Source organism: Onychomys torridus, chromosome 1 (genome assembly GCF_903995425.1).
Source record: "Onychomys torridus chromosome 1, mOncTor1.1, whole genome shotgun sequence".
In the NCBI taxonomy this organism is placed as follows: Eukaryota; Metazoa; Chordata; class Mammalia; order Rodentia; family Cricetidae; genus Onychomys; species Onychomys torridus.
The window spans coordinates 162,497,487-162,517,595 of record NC_050443.1 but is presented as its reverse complement, the minus strand read 5'-3'; the positions used below and the strand labels follow the sequence as shown (position 1 = coordinate 162,517,595).

Here is a 20,109-nt window from a genome sequence, read left to right as displayed (position 1 = left end):
CCCCCATGCTTTGATTATTAAACTTGTTTCTCTGCATAAGACAAGATAATGAGCCTCCTACTCAGTCCTCTGCCTAGCTCTGAAGAGGAAAAATGGCCCTTGTGCTCCTGATAGAAGAGCCGTGAGGGAAAGGAACGACCAGAAGCTGGCCGGTTGGAACATGGAGCATCAAAGGGCCTGAGCTCTTGGTCCTGCAGCCACAGGCCACAAAATGACAATTTCTCCAACAGAGATCACACGTACAGCAGAGACCCCTTGGTCATGTAGCCATCTTAGTTTGTGTAAGTTTACTCTGTGACTTTGCACAGTGACAAAATGACCAAACATTGCCGGGAACTTACCTACCGACACATGGTGTGTTTGTCTGTCTGCCCTGCTTGTGTAAGCCCCAACTCTCCTCAGCTAGTCCCCTTTGGGGACTGGAGAGACAGGACCTTTAGAACTGACCTTTGGTCCAGGAAGCGCCGTTAACTCATTGACTTCAAGAGATCACCAAAGAGGCCCATGTGTGGGGAGAACAGCACTGGCAACTGGACTTTTGTGCTGCAGGTCCAGTGGGTTCATGGTTTTCTTAATCCCGCCAGTCACTAGCAAAGTAACACTCAGTAGAAATTAGTGTGTCTAATCCATGAAATGTAGATATGATCAGAGTGTCATTAAAATGGTGCAGCAGATGTGTTGGGAAGAGGAGGCTGAAATCATTACTTCAAGCAAGTGGTTTCTATTATTAGAACCCTAGATTTTTGCAAAGATGTCTTAGAAGCCCAGCCCTTGCTACACAGGAGGAACTGGGAAATCTTCGGCTCTCTCTTCTCCCTCCTTGTGCCCTTTCCTTCTCCCTCTCTTCCTCTCTCAAAGTTGAGTAAAAAAATATAGTGTTTATGACACTTCCTGACCCCACCTTCAACATCATATCCCAGAGTGGTGCATTAATTACAATCAATGTGCCTACATTGAACTGACCCAACACTCAGGATCTAAAATCACTAGTCCCACTAGTGACTACCCTTGGTGTTCTGTGGGTGTGGGTGCACATGCTGGAAGCGTCCATCACTGTCGCATGGACTGAAGAGTCTTCCTACCCTGGAGGCTCTCTTTGCACCTATTCCGTGCATTATAATCCACATATTTCACTTTGGGAAGGGGTCCCATATACTTAATTTTGAAATCGTCACCACCAAGGCGGAAGTTTCCCAGCTCCAGTTCTCATATCTGGGGTGGAGGGAGTGGGATTCACAATTCCTGCAGGCTCGCTCCTTCCTGACAGGATTCTCTGAGGGACCATGTGGCAGCTCAGCCACACCTTGGCTGCCAACTTCTCATGTCTTCACAGGTGGAACCCGAGACCCGGGCGGTGATCCAGTGGATTCGCTCCTTAAACTTCGTTCTCTCAGCCAATCTGCATGGCGGGGCTGTGGTGGCCAATTACCCATATGACAAGTCACTTGAGCATCGGTTCCGAAGTCCCCACCATCGAACCTCCAGTTCCCCCACACCAGATGACCAGCTCTTCCAGACAGTAGGCAGAATGGCAGCGGGGGACTGGGCTCAGGAGAGGAGATTCATGTCAGAGATACACAGGTCCACAGACAGTTACAGAAAACAGGGTTTGCTTGGGAGGGGCTGTCTAGTAAGTTACATTTCATTTCAGGTGATGGACCATAAATCCAGGAATGATTAAATCAAAAGGAAAACATTCTATAATTGCTATGTATAAAGAACACTTAAGCTGTGAGTTAGTGGAATGAAATGTGAATTTTGAGAGAATCTAACTTACACTTTTATGATAATATGTCTATCTTAATGAAAAATAGACCATGCAAATTAAGACTTAAATAATAATATAAAACAGTAGAACAGTGGCTGGGGAGATGGGTCTGAAGCTAAGAGTCCTTGCTATTCTTGTAGCAGACTCCAGTTGTGTTCCCAGCATCCATGTTTGTTAGCTCAAAACCACTTCCAGGGGATCTGACACTCTGGTCTCCAACGGCAACTGTACTCACATGCACACACACACAGGCAACAGACACACAGACACACATATAAATCTTTTTTTAAAAGATGAATATAGAGAGTTATATATTTATAACATATATTTTGTAAGTTTGTGATCTTTTGTAATAAAATTTATTAACTAAATTATAAAATATGAGCCAGGCGGTGGTGGCGCACACCTTTAATCCCAGCACTCAGGAGGCAGAGCCAGGCGGATCTCTGTGAGTTTGAGGCCAGCCTGGTCTACAGAGTGAGATCCGGGAAAGGTGCAAAGCTACACAGAGAAACCCTGTCTTGAAAAACCAAAAAATATATATAATGTGAATATATCTATAGATAATAAAATATTAGTAATATTGATTATAATTTATCAATGAATTACAGAAAATGACACCAATTTACTTTTCAAAGGCAGTAAATTAATTTATTTTTCTCCAGTAATAACATTTTGTCTACTGTTATAAAAAAATAATGACCAGGCGTGGTGGTACATGGTCTAAGTATTTTAATTCTAGTATTTAGGAGACAGAGACAGGTGGATCTCTGTGAGTTTGAGGCCAGCCTGGTCTATAGAGCCATTTCCAGGCTAGCCAGGAAAAGATGTTGTGGTGATATTTTGTTGTACTCTAAGAAAATTTGCCTGAAGATCAGAGGACAGAGCCAGCCACTAGATTAGACACAGAGGCCAAGCAGCGGTGGCACACACCTTTAGCCCCAGCATTTGGGAAGCACACTCGCCATTAATCCCAGCACTAGGGAGGTTGAGATAGGAAGTGAAATGACTGGGCAGAGAAAGGCATATAAGGCATGGAGACAGGAACTAAGGCCCTTTCAGCTGAGGACTGAGGCATGTGGTCAGAGGATTCGTTGAGACAGGATCTTCTCTTTTTGGCTGAGGAGTTGGGGAGGTGAGAAGTGGCTATGCCTTGTTTCCTCTGATCTTTCAGCATTTACCCTGATATCTGGCTCCGGGCTTTTATTATAAGACCATTTAGGATTCGTGCAACAGATGTCTCAAAACCGCCCCCCCAAAAAAATTATTAAAAAACAATGGGGATCATAGAGTCTAAGTATGTGCCTCTCTTCCCAACACACATCTTTCATCTGTCAAAATACACGTTTTCTACTTTACTCATTCTTTGATTTCTTTCATTAAATTCAGCTAGAAAATGGCCCAACTGAAAAGGACCTTCTGTGTGATCTGTTGTCATCCATTTCTTTGCACGTGGCAGACTTATCCCCGAGAAAGCAGAAACACCAGAATACAGGGCTCCTACAGCAATTACAACATCTGGGAAGCTGAGGCAGGACTGAGTTCAAAGCCAGCCTGAAAACAGAGTGAGACCCTGTCTGGAAAAACCCAACAGAGAGAAGGAGAGAGGTCAAGAGTGAATCCAGAATTCCTAACTGCAGCCTGAATCATGCTCGCTTACATAAATGCATGCACACTCTCACACACACCACCACCACCACCACCACCACCTCCTCCTCTATCTCTGGTCACACTTCCTTGCGCTGAAACATATAATGCACTGTATGTGTCATGTTGCCCCTTGGCATCCCCTAGTTCAGAGTCTGAGCTGCCGCTATGGGAGATGGGATTGCTCTCAGTCATTTCCTGTCTTTCCTCCAGCTGGCCAAGGTCTACTCCTATGCACACGGATGGATGCACCAAGGTTGGAACTGTGGTGATTACTTCCCAGACGGTATCACCAACGGGGCCTCCTGGTACTCTCTCAGCAAGGGTAAGCGGAGTCCTGGGAACAGCCATTTTACCTCCTTCTCAGGGACTCACGGGGAATGCGATAGAATTTTGCACCTCCCACAGGGGAAATGGAGAAATGGAGAACTCCCAAGCTAGCATTTAATAGCCTATTTGTGATCCTAAAAGACCAAAGTGGGGATCATGTGTGGTCTTGTAAAACTAGTGTGTTGCGCCCTGATCTGCTGGGGCATGGGAGGAAAGTAATGAGATCCAGTGGTGAAGGGTGTGGTCTCTGAGATCGAATTGTCTTGGAGTTCATCTTGCTTGTGTATCAGCTGTGTGGCTTCAGGCTAATCCCACGGCCCCTCTGCACTTTGGTTTTCCCATCTCTAGCTAAGCTGGATAACACACTCACCTCACGGATTTAATGCTGTAAGTAAAGCACTTGAAACGCCTGGCTTTTAAATGCTCTGTTTTCAAAAGCAGCACAGAGGTGGGCTTCAGACAGCAGCAGTTAGCAAAGGTGCTGGTCTCTCTCTCTCTCTCTCTCTCTCTCTCTCTCTCTCTCCTAGGGCTACCAACTCCTGCGTGAGCATTGGCCATTCATAACAAAAGGTCAGGGAGTTCAACTTCAGGTGCACTCTGCCCCTCCCCCCCAGCCCCAGCCCCAGCCCTTCCCTGCACCTTGCCTGGGACAGGCTTAGGATAAATGTGTGCTGTGAACCTTCCTCTGTAAGGACAGGGAAGAGGCTAGAGCAGGGAGCCGGGTTCACTCAGGAGCTGTTCACATCCATCTTTTCCCATACTCTCACCACCGGTATTGACAAGGGATGAGCTGATGTTTGGTCCTGGGAGAGTGGAGGGGAGAAAAGCCATGGTGTCACTGTGTTCTGAGAAGTTAAGACTTGTGGCCCCAAACCTACCTGAACACAAGAAGGAAGATTCAGTTAGATTCTAATTTCTTTAACTTTGTTCTAGGAAATCAGCTTCCCCACCCCACAAATTGGAATCATTAGATACGTGTTTTCAAATCATGCTTTTTTTTTTTTCCTCCTTCTCCACCTTCCCTGTCCTCTGAGGAAACACGTCCCATGCCTCCTCAGAAATCTCCACTCTAAAGCAAACTGGCACAATCTCAAGAATAACTTGATTAATTAGTCAATCACAGTGATTGTCTTAGTGCGTGGTCTCTGACCCTGCATCAGCAGTGCCCCTTGGGAAGTTAGACCCTTTGCCTGAGTCAGAAACTCTGGGAGTAAGGCCCAGAGTTGAGTTGTGTTTAGTTGGATGGCCCTGGCTTCCCGGGGACTCTAGTGCATGGGAGGAAAACATTTATAGAGTTTGGAGTTATGGTTATTGGTCTCTGGATTAGTCAGCGTTTTCTACAGGAACATAATCCATAGAATGAATGTATGTTAAAAGGGGAATTTATTATAATCACTTATAGGATAGAGTCTGGGTAATCCAACAGTGGCTGTCCTCACACTGAAGATTTGAGGACCCGGAAACTGCTCAGCTCACAAAGCTAGGTCCCTCTGCACCCCCAGTCTGGTGCTGAAGGCCTAGAGGGTTCCTAAAGAGCAGGTGGTCTTTAGCCCATGTTGTAAGACCAAAGAAGCTGGGTTCCAGTGTCAGGGGGTGGATGGCAGCAACAGAGTACATGAACTTAAGAACAGGGTAGATGAGCTCATCAGCAAGACGTAAAGACAAGCAGGCCACATGCAAAGCTTTCCCTTGAACCACCTTTTATCTGGATTTCTGCCGGAGGACGTCACCTATATCCCACTTCAGATGACTGGAAGTCCCCCATAGATATGCCCAGCAGCGTATCTCTTAGTGGAATCCGGGTCTAGTAGAGCTGACAACCAAAATTAACCGCCAGTCTCCAACTTCCTCTGTTTTTTTCTTATTTTATGTGTACATGTGTTTTGCCTGCATGTATGTCTGTGCACCCTTAAGAGCCTGATGCCCGAGGAGGCTAGAAGGTTTTGCATCCCCTAGAACTGGTGTTATAGATGGCTGTGAGCCACCATATGGGTGCTGCAATTCTAAGCCGGGTCTTCTGGAGGAGCAGCCAGTGCTCTTAACCATCTCTCCAGCCTCCTGCATTCATTTTATAATAGCTGCTTGCTCTCATCAGCCCAAAGAACAAGTGAAAGTTAACCAAGTGGATAATTATTTTTCAGTTTTTATTGTGACAAAATACACGTGCTACAGAACTTACCATCCTTTTCTTGTGGCTAGTTCTCACTGTTGCTGTGGCTGATCTTGCACTCATGGGCTCAAGGGGTCTTCCTACCTCATCCCTCTCAGGAACTGGGGCTCCAGGAGCATCCCACCCACCCAGCTCCATCGTAACCCTTTAAAATTATTTATAGATGTAATGTGTGGTGTGTGTGTGTGCATGTACGTGTGTGTCTGTATGAAAACGAGCACATATGCCCCAATGCAGGTATGGAGGTATTCAATGACAAATACGTGCTCCTTCCCCCACTTTGGTCTTTGGAGACAGAGTCTTTCTTTGTGTAGCCCTGGCTGGCCTAGCATTCACTCTATGGTCCAGGCTAGCCTTGAACTCATATCAAGCCCTCCAGTCTCTGGCTCTACAGGACAGAGATTATAGGCATGCACCACCACATCAGGCTTGCTGATTACACTTTTTTTTAAAAAAAAACATTCTTTTTAAAATTATTTTTTTATTTATTCATTATATATGCAGCATTATGACTGCAGGCCAGAAGAGGGCACCAGATCTCATTACAGATGGTTGTGAGCTACCATGTGGTTGCTGGGGATTGAACTCAGGACCTCCAGAAGGGCAGTCAGTGCTCTTAACCTCTGAGCCATCTCTACAGCCCCGACTGATCACACTTTTAACTGTGCTGTTAGCACCAGCCCTGTCTCTAGACTCTTCCCATCTTGCCCCATGCATACTTCTCTACGATTTTGACTAATCTGGATATTTCATATTGGAATCATGCAGTATTTATCTTTGAGTTTGGGCTAGTTTATTGCACTTAATGTGGCATTCTCACAGCTCATCAAGGCATTACCTTTGGAAGGCAGAATCCCAATGCATTCATCCACCACATTTTGTTTGTACACTGCTCATCAAATGGAACATGGGTTCTGTCTACCTTCTAATTACTGAGAATAGGCTGCTATGAGCATGGCTGTAAAAACATCTCTTGTTTTTACATCTTGAGATCTTGATTTCAGTGCCCTCGGATCCATATCGAGAGCTGGAATTGTTGGATTAGGTGGTAATTCTTTTCTGTGGTAGCTGTACCATTTTATAGTCTTATCGACAGCACACAGGCTCCAATTTCTCAACACCCTTTCTTAGCACTCATTATTTTCTCTCCACATTCTTCTTTCTGTAGTAGTCAGCTTGTGGGTGCAAGCTGGTATCACACAGAAGCTTGATTTACATTTCTCTAAAGATGAATGATGTAGAATATCTTTTTCATGTGCCTACAAGCCATTTGTACATCTTCTTTGGACCAGCATCTATTGAAGTCTTTGCTTATTCACCCATTCTTTCGTTCATTTATGAGATAAAAACTTTCATTTATTCATTTGAGATAAAACTTCGATATATGGCCCTGGCTGTCCTGGAACTTGCTCTGTAGACCAGGCTGGCCTTGAACCCACAGAGATCCTCCCGCCTCTGCCTCCCAGGTGCTGGGTATAAAGGGATCTATCACCATGCTGGACACGTATTTATATTTTTACACTTGAGTCTTGCTGTGTAGCCCAGGCTGACCTGGAACTTACGATCTTCTTGCCTTATCTTCCAGCCTTCTGAGTGCTGGGATCACAGGTGTGAACCACCATGACCATCTCTGTGTGTGGCTTTATACGTGGATCTAACTTTATTTTTACTTAGTGTTTCGATTGGTGTAACTTTGGTATCAGAAATGAGGTCTCCAGCTTTGTTCTTCTTTTCTCCCCCACAGTTATTTTGGCTTTGGGGGAGGTGGGTCCTTTGTGATTTCATATCATTTTAAGATTATATGTGTAATGATTCCATGTGAGAGAGATACAGCAGCCACACTGATTAAGCCAATTAAGAGAATAAGAAACCTTTAATCTTGGCTACATTTTTAAAGACAAAACTTACAATTGTGTCAGTGTTGGATGAGGGACAGAGTAACCTTGCAACATCTGCTTTTGGCAGAACATAGTAGTTACTTCAGGTATAACATGACAACTATTTTTACTTATATTCTTCAGTTATTAGTTATTTTGGTTAACACATCTTGGCCATGGTCAGGGTCACAGAAATCCCACATATGCTACCAAGCAGATATGGCTGTTGAGGATGGAAGACTGAGAAGCATCTGAACAGACAACAGATTGAGTCAGGACATTTCATATGTAAATTTAAGAGTATATATAAGGTGTAAAAGACGATCAGAAGTTACAGTGAGTTGGTTGGTCACTCTTGGTAAAATAGACGTCTTCGAACTGATGAATTTTAACCCAAATGAATGTACAATATAAATGTCATTCTAATAATCAAAAATATACTGAAACAATTGATTCAATCTACTATGTGAAAAATATAAACACTCAGAGGGAGCCATATATGATAGAGGAAAAAATAAAATGCAGATGTCTGCCACTTTTCCATGAGTCCACTTTTCAGATCACAGTTGTGTACCTCATTATTTGTGAGAGGCGTGAAGCAAATGCCCACCTTCTCTTGCCTCTCAGGTCTGCAGAACATCATACCTCAAAGAGAAACGCCATTCTCCTGAAAGCACACCTGGGCACACTCAGCTAGTGGGCAGACAGGAATAAGAGGGGCAAGAGAAATCAGGGCTGCAGAGGTGGCTCAGTGAGTAACAGCCTTTGCTGCACAAATGTGAGGACCCGGGTTCAAATCCCCACACGGTGGGACTTGGAGAAAGAAGACCGGAGAGTTATTGTACTTGCTGGTGGAGAGCTTCTCAGAAGAAGACATTCTCTCAAGGGAGTAAGGCAGAGAGTGACAGATCAGATAACCTGATACCTTACACACACACACACACACACACACACACACACACACACACACACACACACGGGAGGGGAACCAAGTCATGAAATGGAAGAAACATTTTCGAAAATGATTATGGTCCAGCGGTAATAATCTTCTTCCCGAGGACCCAGAAGAGAAGCTGTGAACAGCACGAATAGAAAGAATCTAGGAACACGGAGCTCTTTGTCCATCCATCTACTTTATGCCTCTGGATAAAGTTCTGTCTACACAGCTTCAGTTCTGTTCTCGTGCCTCGCTCCTCCCCTGCCTGATTTCTCTCTGCCGTCATCGGCGGTCCCCTCTGAGTTCTGTCTTAATTCTCTCATCTTAGTTCTGCCCCACCTTGGTCTTTGTCATCTCCTTCTGGCCCATCCCATTCTTCCTCATCTTCCATCTTATTCTTCTGGTTCCCCATCTAGTTCTCCAGTCAAAATCCTCAAAATCCTCCAAGTCTCTGAGGTTTACAGTATATACCCATGCAATAGCAGTGCTCCAGCTAAAGCAAGGTCACCAGGCTTGAATTCTTACAGGATCATGAAGGCAGAGTCTTCCTCAGGCAGTGACCACCAGGCTTTCTTTTATAACCCAAAATGAGAGAGGTAAGGGAGGAGGTCAGCTGAGAGCTAAAATCAGTAAATATATCAGAAAAGGGGAATTTGTCTGCTTGAACTACACTCCTAGTGGTGGTTAGGTAAATGTTAGGAGTCTATAATGTCAGTATACACCACTAAGGCTGTATAAGAAAGGATAGTCTGAGCTCAATTTGCTTTAATTCAGGAGATTGTTGGGCCTTGGATGTTTGATAGGTATTTCAAATAAAATACACTGTTACGAGTTCTTGGAAGCATATGTAGCCTAAAGGAAATCATTGTAGGAATCATCTAATATACATATATAAAAGCTAAAATATCACCAAGACTTCTTAAGCCATGGCTTGACTTTCGGAAAAGTCCTTGGCCTTTCCTAGTAGCAGCTTTTGTGATAGTAGCTGGGTTCTGTTACATTTTCCTGTGGTTTGCAGCAGAACATAAAGGATGCAGGTGATGATATGAGCACTGGAGAGAGAGAAAGGGACACATCTGAGACTGGGGAACAGCCGTGTGTAGATAAAAGTTAACAGGTGTCAGGAGGTAGAAGAGAAGGTGATGAGGATGTAGTGGAGAAAATGTGACTAAAGAGAAAGATGGGATGGGGTGATGGTGGGTGCCCAACACGAAGACCTGATGCTGCCTCTTTCCCTAGGAATGCAAGACTTCAATTACCTGCACACCAACTGCTTTGAGATCACACTAGAGCTGAGTTGTAACAAGTTTCCCCCCCAAGAGGAGCTGCAGCGGGAGTGGCTGGGTAACCGGGAAGCCTTGATCCAGTTCCTGGAACAGGTAAGGCGCAGAGAGGCGCTTCTGATGGTGGCGGGGTACCCGGGGACTCAGGCCTGGCCCTGGCTCTCACTCAGTGCAACAAGCGCTCTACTCATGGACTTTTTCCCTACAGTGTCCTGGACCACTACTGTCTGCCAAACCCTTAATTATAAGCTGAGGACTCTGGGTAGACAAGCATCTATCTCTGTCTCTATGGAACTGCCATTCTAACCAGGACAGACAATAAACAAAATAAGAAAGTAAACTCTCTAAAGTGTTTGAAAAAAAGAGAAATGCTGTGAAAAAAGGGAAATTATGGTGAGAGGGATTCTTAAACAAGGAGGCCAAAGATCGGAGGGGCACAGTCCGGCCAGGTGTCTAGAGCAGGGGCACAGTCGGGCCAGGTGTCTAGAGCAGGGGCACAGTCGGGCCAGGTGTCTAGAGCAGGGGCACAGTCGGGCCAGGTGTCTAGAGCAGGGGCACAGTCGGGCCAGGTGTCTAGAGCAGGGGCGCAGTCGGGCCAGGTGTCTAGAGCAGGGGCACCAGGTGTCTAGAGCAGGGGCACCAGGTGTCTAGAGCAGGGGCACCAGGTGTCTAGAGCAGGGGCACAGTCGGGCCAGGTGTCTAGAGCAGGGGTGCAGTCGGGCCAGGTGTTTAGAGCAGGGGCACAGTCAGGCCAGGTGTCTAGAGCAGGGGCACCAGGTGTCTAGAGCAGGGGCACCAGGTGTCTAGAGCAGGGGCACCAGGTGTCTAGAGCAGGGGCACCAGGTGTCTAGAGCAGGGGCACAGTCGGGCCAGGTGTCTAGAGCAGGGGCACCAGGTGTCTAGAGTAGGAATCCCAGGTGTCTAGAGCAGGGGCACAGTCAGACCAGGTGTCTAGAGCAGGGGTGCAGTCAGGCCAGATGTCTAGAGAGAGGGGCACCAGGTGTCTAGAGCAAGGGCACCAGGTGTCTAGAACAGGGGCAGGGCCCTCCAAAATAGTTACGTGAAAAAAAGTCAAGCTGCACATCTGAAAGCATGCCCGGCATCACTAACCACAAGGAGCTGCCACTCACATGCACTGGAGCAGCTTCTGCCAAAACCAGGAATGACCAGGCTTAGGAAGAAGTGGAGAAACTGGACTCCATGAGCACTGTTGCTGGGAATGAGAAGTGGCATCATTTCTGTGGGAAACAATGTGACAGCGCTTCTGAAAAATTACAAATCAGCCCGAAATTTAGCTCAATGATATAGTACTTGCTTAGTATGAGAGAGACGCAAACTTGGGTCTTCAGAGCTGCAAAAGAAACAATTAAAAGAAAACAGCACTGTTTTATTCTAAGGAAGTGGAATCAGACAGACAGGAAGGAAGGAATATTATTCAGCCTTCAAAACAAAGTACGCTCTGACACATACCTTGAGGGCATTATGCTAAGTGAAATAAGCCAGTTACAAATAGACACTTTAAGTGACTCCATTTGTTTAGATAGAGTTCTTAAAATCATAGAGACAGAATGCAGAATGATGGCTGGGGCTGCAGGAGCAGAAGGTGGGGTCGAGAGTGGGAGGTGTTAGTATTGCAGCTCTGAGGGGAAAGGTCCCCTGGCATTTGGGAGCCAAGGAGTACCACAAAGTCACACCTCACAGAAGATATTTATTGAGAAAGATCCAAGAGGGTGCCTGCCTCTGCTCTGGTGGGAAGCAGCAGGGAACTGAGTGAAAGGCAGACTTGTACTGGGTTTCTAGGGGGTGAAGTTTTCCAGGGGGGGGATTGGTGGGTTCTCAAGTCCTGAGTTTGGAGTGAGCCCAGGGATTGGTGGGTTTCAAAACCCAGAAGTGAGTGATGGGGAGTTACTACTTAAGGAGAGCAGTTTCAGTGTCATCAGATGAAGAGAGAAATGAGTCATTATGCTGGGCACACATTACAAATGTATCTGATAAACTGGACTGTACAATTTACAGTATAAGCATTTTATCACAATTTAAAGTGTGTGTGTGTGTGTGTGTGTGTGTGTGTGTGTGTGTGTGTGTGTGTGTGTAGGTATAGGTGCAGGTGCATCCATGCCGTGGTGTTTGTTTGGAGAGCAGAAGACAACTTGTAGGAGAGAGTCTGTTCTCTCCTTCCACCATTTGGGTCCTGGGATCAGACTCAGGTTGCCATGCTCGGCAGCACATGCCTTTATCCACTAGGCCATCTCAACAGTCTTTATCACAATTTAAAGTTCTTTAATTTAAGTAAAATTCAAGGTTAGATCATGAGGAACTGGAGAGATGGCTTGGCAGTTAAGAGTACTGGTTGCTCTTTCAGAAGACCTGGGTTTGACTCCCTACACCCTCATGGTGGCTCACAATCATTGGTGAGGAAAACTGAGGCCCTCTCTGCACACCAGGCATGCACATGATGTGCAGACACACATGCAGGCAAAATACCCAAACACATAAAATTAATAAGAATTTTAAAAAGATTAGAGGGGCAGCGCAGCTGGAATGGAAGCAGATCTGAGGAACCAGGCCTAGGGTAGTTGTCATCAAGCTGGGCTGCTCTTGGGAACTGCAGCCTTACAGACCAGCCCAGGAGCCTAAGGCCTTGCTGAGTTGGGCTTTGAGAAGAAAGGCAGTATGATTTGATTGAGTATCTAGCAGGCTCACCCCATCTACTGAGAAGGCAATTTGCGTTTGGAAGAGTGAAGTACAGCTTTGTAGGCTGCTGCCATGGTGTTAGTGAAGAAGGACTGTGCAGACCCATGGGAAATGCCAGAGCTCTCCCACTGCACAGCTGTTCTGTGATTCTTACTTGCTGTTGGCCACTGTCTCCTGCAGGTTCACCAAGGCATCAAGGGAATGGTGCTTGATGAGAACTCTAACAACCTCACAGGGGCTGTCATTTCTGTCTCTGGGATCAATCACGATGTCACTTCAGGTAGGCAGGAAGGGAGTTTCTGCTCCTTGTCTCCTTCAGTAGAACTAGGGACCATTTGTAAGCCAGAGCAACCAGCCATCAAGGACACTGGGGATGAGGAACTGGAGGGAGGAAAGGTGCCAGATATGGGGGCAAAAAAAGGAAGCATGGCATCAAGTATCCAGATGTTGATGAGGAAATTCCTTCACTTCTGGAGTGAGCAGGCTCTGAGAGCAGGGAGCATTGATGAGACGGAGGTCCTACTTAGAGCTCAGGTACTACTGTGGAGATAGTCTTATTGGGAGTATTTCTGGGCTTGGCGGTATTAATTAATAATGATGGCATGGAATAGGACCAAGAAGGATGGTAACACTCATGTTTAGTCTCCCCTCTGTATCAGGCATTTCCCACATGTCCATTCAGGAAAAGCTGATAGATTCTGTAGTTGGTTGTTTTACTCTTTGCCTCTTCGTGGGGGCCCACTACCCAGCTCTCAAATGAATACATTCTTACTTATAAATGTCTGGCCTTAGCTTGGCTTGTTTCTTGCCATCTTTTCTTAACCTAAGTTAGTCCGTCTATGTTTTGCCTCTGGGCTTTCACCTTTTTCTATTTTTGTCTTTCTCTCTCTTTCTTTCTTTCTTTCTTTCTTTCTTTCTTTCTTTCTTTCTTTCTTTCTTTCTTTCTTCCTTTCTTCCTTCCTTCCTTCCTTCCTTTCCTTTTTCTTTCTTTCTCCATTGCTGGTTGTGTAGCTGGGTGGCTGGCCCCTTGTGTCCTCCTCCTTCTCTCTCTTGCTCCTCCTTTATCTAATGTTCTTCTTCTATTTATTCTTTCTGCCTGTCAGCTCCATCTGTTTCTCTCTCCTGCCTTGCTATTGGCCATTCAGTTCTTTATTAGACCATCAGGTGTTTTAGACAGACACAGTAACACAGCTTCACAGAGTTAAACAAATGCAACATAAAGAATGCAACACATCTTTGCATCATTAAAGCAAATGTTCCACAGCATAAACAAATGTAACACACCTTAAAATAATATTCCACAACAAAATTCCTCCTATAGACTTGATTTGAGGCAAGGTCAACAGTAGAGGATAATCTTGGAATTACCTAGAACCTGCTGGAAGGGTACGGTCTTGGTTTCTTTTGCTTTTGCTATGATAAAGTACTCTGAAAATAAAAAGCAACTTAGGGGAGGAAGGGCTGTTCTGGCTCATACTTCCATGGTCTAGTCCATCATAGTCAGGGGTCGAGGTGGCAGGAGCTTGGAGCATCTGGCCAACTCACATCAATACTCAGGAAACAGATTGATGAGTGCGTACACGCTGGGACTCAGCTCCTTTTCTTCACTCACACAGCCCAAATCCCAGCCAGGGAGTGGTGCCGCCCACAGTGGGTGAGCGGTCTCACTCCCGTCAACACAGTCAAGGTAATTCCTCACAGCATGCAGAAGCCCATCCTGGGTGATTCTAGACTCTGTCAAGGGACAGTGAACACCAACAGGAAGCAGAGTCATCTCATGGAAGAGTAGTGTTGCAAAGTCCCCCGCTCCCAGAACTGCTCACCACTCATAGGAGTGCCTATGTGTTGGCTTTTCATGGATGTCTTAGCTACTCACTTCCCAAAACAACCTTGTTTGCTACCAAGCAGGCATCTCATAGCTCATGGTTGTCTGTCCAGGCTGGATGAAATCTGTGCTTCATATCCCTAAAGGTGGTCCCAGAGGCTCTTCAGTGGCAGGCTTGTTTAAGGAAAGGCCAATGTTCTAAAAGAATTGTGTCACCTCCGTCTGCCCAACAGTCGGGAATCTTTCAATCATGCAGAGCTTGGACCTCAGCACCTTCCCCAAGAGCTCATGCTTCTGGGCTTGGTTTTCACCCATTTAAGCAAGGATGGGAAGGTCTCTAAAATGTCAGAGCCCCTAAGAACAGATACCATGGATAGGCCCTGTGTTCAATATCCATTATGCGAAATAGATGCCACTCCTCTCCTTAGTGACATTTATGGGCTGCCTGGCAGGGCACCTGTTGTTGGTTTCAGATGAAGATAGCCTCTTTGAAGAAACATCTAGAATGGAGCTTTTGTAACACAATTGCTAATTACCCCTGAGTATGAACACCCAGTTAAGATAATAATAGTTTCAGGATATAACCCTAAACTGTCCAATATGTGCATAATAACATGCTGCATTGCTAAAGTATTTTTAAGTAAATTACAGGACTGGGTTGTAGCTTGGTAAAGTACTTGCCTAATGTGCAAGAAGCTCTGGGTCCAATCCCAGCACTGAATGAGCTAGGTATTGGGGCGCACACCTGTAATCCTAGCATTTGGGAGCATCTTTGGCTACACCATGAAGTTAAGACCAGACTGGAATGCATGAGTTCCAGCACCACACAAATTAGGCATGGTAATGCAGACTTGTAATCCCTAAACTGGGGAGGCTGAGGCCATCCTCAGGCAATATAACAAGTTGGGGGCTATATAAGACCCTGTCTTTTTAAAAATATATTGAAAATAATATTCTCTGGCCAGCATGGTGGCACACCCCTGTAATGCCAACACTCAGAAGGCTGAGGTAGGAAGATCATGAATTTGAGCTCAGACTGCATAATGGCTTTGATGCTAACTTGGGTCACATGAGACCCTGTTGTCTCAAAACAGTGAGGAGGTAGGAGGTGGGGGGAGAAGAGAAAAGCAAGAATTTCAAGCCATACCATTAGTGATCATTTAGTCTGATTCTCACATGTGTAACATTCCCGAGTGTTGGTTGTCCAACCTGGATCCCCAGGATTGTTAGTACAGAGTGTGCACTGCTCAGCTATGTAGCTTGTCCGGGGCCTCCATTAAGCTTCCCGAGTACCCACAGCTCTACACACAGTCCATTTCTTTCTTTGACAACTCTTTACCATGGTAGTTTCTGCTTCTGTATGTTGCTAGCATTTTCCTGGTCCTACCTGGCCCAGGGTCAGGACAAATTGCTCTCACCTGCCAGTCCCGCAGCTGCTCAAACCCAACCAAGTAAACACATAGAGACTTATATTACTTATAAACTATATGGCCATGGCAGGCTTCTTGCTAACTGTTCTTATATCTTAAATCAACCCATTTCTGTTAATCTATAAGTTGCCACATGGCTTGTGGCTTACTGGTATCTTAACATCTTTTCATGGCGGTGGCTGGCAGTGTCTCTCTGCCTCAGCCTTCCACCTCCCAGAATTCTCCTCTCTCCTATACCTCCTGCCTGGCTACTGGCCAATCAGTGTTTTATTTATTAATCAATCAGAGAAACACATTTAACATACAGAACATCCCACAGCATCTCTCTGGTGAAGTCTGCCTCCATATAACTTTAGACTTGGGATACTATTTCTTCAAACAGAAGTTGTTTCTTTGCAATGGCTTTTCAAATGTCAGAGGGCTCCAAGTTTTCTTCTCAGGCAAAATAGTAACAGACATGTCCACTTTCTCTCTTCCTTATCGACTTTTTATTGGACATGAGTCTGTTTTAGACTCAGGATCTGGAACAGACTGTAGTTTGAGGCAGAGCACAATGAAACCTTCCCAGGAGTGACCCCTGTGGTGGATCTTACTTCTGAATGGTTTAGCTGTTTATGGATTTCATCATGCTGTGAGGGAGAAAAAAACCCAAAACCCAAAATAGGCTTGTGGTCAGCTCAAACCCCCAGATCACTTTCACAGCCAGGTTCTGTATGAAGTAGGTTTGAAGTCAGCTGGCTGAGTTACATCCTTCTGACGTCTAGGTGAACACGGGGATTACTTCCGTCTGCTGCTTCCGGGAACTTATACTGTCACCGCCAAGGCACCAGGCTATGACCCAAAAACAGTGATTGTGACTGTGGGGCCTGCGGGACCAACAATGGTGAGTCTGGCTGAGCCTTAACCTGCTCTGTAAATGTCATGCAGTGTCTTAACAGCCCTGTTGCTGGGTTCCCCTTGATCTTTCCTGATTCGTCTCTTTGACACAGCCTGTTTCTCTCATCCTGCTTCTTCCTTTGTACATTAGGGATAATACTTCATTCTCACGGATTGCAAAGACAAAGCACAGGTCCATAGAGGTGCACCACAAGGCTAGTTTGTAAGTGCTGGGGTCCTGCAGATTCCCCAGGCTGCCCTGGTTGCATGCTTCAAGACCATGAACAGGGACCACCACTAGGTGGCGCTCTGCAAGCCGTCTGTGCCCTGTGGTCTCAAGCTCTCTTCCCATTTCGGCTACTGAGGACCAGCCCCTCCAGTGTTCAACTCTCTACAGCTCTCCTTAGTAGAGAGGATGAGAAGTGAAGAACCATTGATTTACAGCCTGGAACTTTTCACTGTAGATCATTTTATGTCAGAACCTCAGAGTGTAAAGGGACCGTGGCTGTCAGCCCTCCATGCACTCAAGCAGCTTCTATTTTTGAATGCCATCCTCAGTACCTTTTGGGCAGCTGCTGGGCATCAGATATTGTAGGAGAGCTTCCCAGAATTACCCATTTTAACCTTAACAACTATCTGTAAGTAACTGTTCGGTGTCACACAGTGGGTGGATGGTGGGGGTGGGATTCACCTCCTAATGTGTCACAGGGACTCACACTGTGCTCCCTGCCTGTGTGCAGAACCCTGTAAGCCAACAGAGCAAAGAGAGCTTCAGGTCTTTTAAAAATGCCTCTGAAACTTACAGATCATCACCCCCTCAAACACCTCCTACATATTTTCTTTCTCTGTCTCTGTCTGTCTTCTGTCTCTCTCTGGTGTGTGTGTGTGTGTGTGTGTGTGTGTGTGTGTGTGTGTGTGTGTGTGTGTGTGATGTATATGATAAGTGTGAGCATGTGTTGGGAGGATAGGGCATGGACATGTCATGGCACTTGTATGGAGGTCGGGCACAATGTCAAGTGTCGGTCCTTGCCTGTCACCTTATTTGAGACAGTGTCTCTCTGCTGTCTGATGCACAGTGCGTGTGCTCCAGACTGGCCAGCCTGGAGCTGCCAGGGATGCTCTATCTCTGCCTTCAGTCTTGCTGCTGAGTCACTGGGATTACAGAAACACACACACACTGTTGTGTCTTGCTTTAAGTGGCTTGTGGGGATTCAAACTCGGGTCTTCACACTTGTATGGCACATGCTTTATACTGACAGACAGGAAGAGAAGACAGCCCCCCATCACGCAGAAACCTGTTTCCCAGCCAGCCATCCCCTTTCTTCCCCATTTCACCCTAAAATCAAATACCCAGCAGCAGCTGCATACATAAACCATGCGCTGTAGGCAAGCCTGTTCACTGAGTTACGCCTGTTTTAAAGTAGTTTGCTCCCCACACCCACCTCCCCCCTGCCCCATATCCTTTAAATAAACTAGCATACCCATCCACTGTGTCAAGTATAATCCGGAGGCACAATCTGTCATTTGGATGTGATATTCAGAGGCAGTAGCAGCCACCAGTCTGTTCATTGATTGCACTGCCCGACTGCTTGGCTTCCATTTTAGTTTTAGAGCTGTTAGCTGCTTTCCAAGGAAAGAAAAATTGTTTTTTCTTACAATTAAGAGGATTAACACCTCTCCCAGGGCCCAGAATTCCCAGCTGTCCCCAGCTCCCTGGCCGATGCTGGAACCTTTCTCTTTCCTCCTCTGTTGCCTGTCTCCTCTCTTCCTTTCCTGGGTTTATGTGTTTGCTAATGGAAAGTAGGAAATGGTCTCATACAGTTGGCTCCGACTCCCCTCCGCTTTTACAGAACTAGCAGAAAATCTGGCTGTGGATTTTTACGGAAGGGGCAGGAAACTCAGGGCGTGGTTTTAACTCCTTGCCGCTTCAGTAGCTGAAACTATTACAAGAAGGGGTTGCCCGGGGTGTAGTTAGGACATGGTATTACCCCCTCCTCTTCCGCTGCCTGTGATGGCTCTGCAGCCACACCCAGTGCCCCACACCCAAACACCCAGTCCACAGCATCTTCCCACCCATTTGTGTTTCATGGCTAGAGGACAGCTGTACACAGCCCTTCGATCACATAGATGCCCATGTAATCTTGGGTTTAAAAACCCAGGTGGCGCACACCTTTTAATCCCAGGACTCTGGAGACAGAGGCAGGTGGATCTCTGTGATTTCAAGGCCAGCCTGGTCTACAGGGCAAGTTCCAAGTAGCTGGGGCTGCATAGTGAGACCCTATCTCAGAAAGAAAAAAAGAATCCAGCCAGGCAATCTCTGTTATCTCTCCGATCCTGGTTGCCAGGCAGAACGGCAGAAGGTTGAGACACTCGTCGGCTTGTATGGGCATGGTCCTGGTGACACACACAGCCACTAGGAGGAAATAGAGATCAAGACCCCTCCACTCATCGCTCTTGCCCTAAGCAGGATGTAAGCAAAAGCGTGATTGGAGGTGAGGATAGGATTTTTTGCTAATATTTAGTTCATCCAGCCACACACTTCATGTCATCAGTGGTTGATTCTGTACCGCTCTTTTGGGAGATAATTGACGAGTCTGGAGTACCCTACCATTAGAACCTGGTATGGGGGGGAAAGTCCAAACAGGCACTCACTCAGCTTCTGCCTCGCCCCTGCAGGTCAACTTCCAACTCAGTCGAAGCACGTCTCAGGTGTACCCTGTGCCCAAAGCTCCTGGCCGAGGACAAGGAAGCAGGCCAAAGCAGCCCCGGACATCCAGAAAGAAAGATCTAGCAGGAAAACGACATCGAGGCCCTGCCTGAAGCCAGCTGCGCACCCAGGGCCGCACACAGCAAGGCCGGGCCCCTGCTTCGAATCCTCCCGTGGAGACACTTTTCCTGTATTATCTGGGACATATTCAGACACAGGCACATAGAGAACAGTTCCGAGTGTTTCTGTCTGTCCTAGCTAGGCCAGCATTAAAGGAGTCAGAACCTTCTGGAAACTGGTGCCCCACTGTACATGCCTCCAGCAGGGTTCTGGAGACCTTCTTCCTGGGAGTCTGGTTTGGGTCCCTTGCCAGTGTGTACTGCATGCTGAGACAGGTTCCAGCTGGTTGTTCATCTGTCTCCAGAGTCTAGCATGGAGTGGTGACAACTTGGTACTACATGAAACTATCAAAATGACATAGTGCTGAGGGGACCCAGAATTGCCTGGGACCGTTTCCACAATAACCAGTGCTTTCCTAGTAAGGAAAGGATGTGATCCACAGGGT

The 20,109-nt window shown here is 46.3% G+C and overlaps 1 protein-coding gene across 1 annotated transcript in view; it reads left to right on the top strand.

The window, feature by feature from the left end:
* Positions 1-19,839, top strand: part of Cpn1 (carboxypeptidase N subunit 1) — a 33,237-nt gene extending 13,398 nt beyond the window's left edge. Inside the window, exons 4-9 of the mRNA XM_036176281.1 lie at positions 1,334-1,519; positions 3,629-3,740; positions 9,969-10,108; positions 12,887-12,986; positions 16,726-16,844; positions 19,514-19,839. Coding sequence (XP_036032174.1) covers positions 1,334-1,519; positions 3,629-3,740; positions 9,969-10,108; positions 12,887-12,986; positions 16,726-16,844; positions 19,514-19,657 — 801 coding nt within the window. The 3' untranslated portion in view covers positions 19,658-19,839. The remainder of the gene's footprint in view (positions 1-1,333; positions 1,520-3,628; positions 3,741-9,968; positions 10,109-12,886; positions 12,987-16,725; positions 16,845-19,513) is intronic.
* The last annotated feature ends 270 nt before the right edge of the window (positions 19,840-20,109 follow it).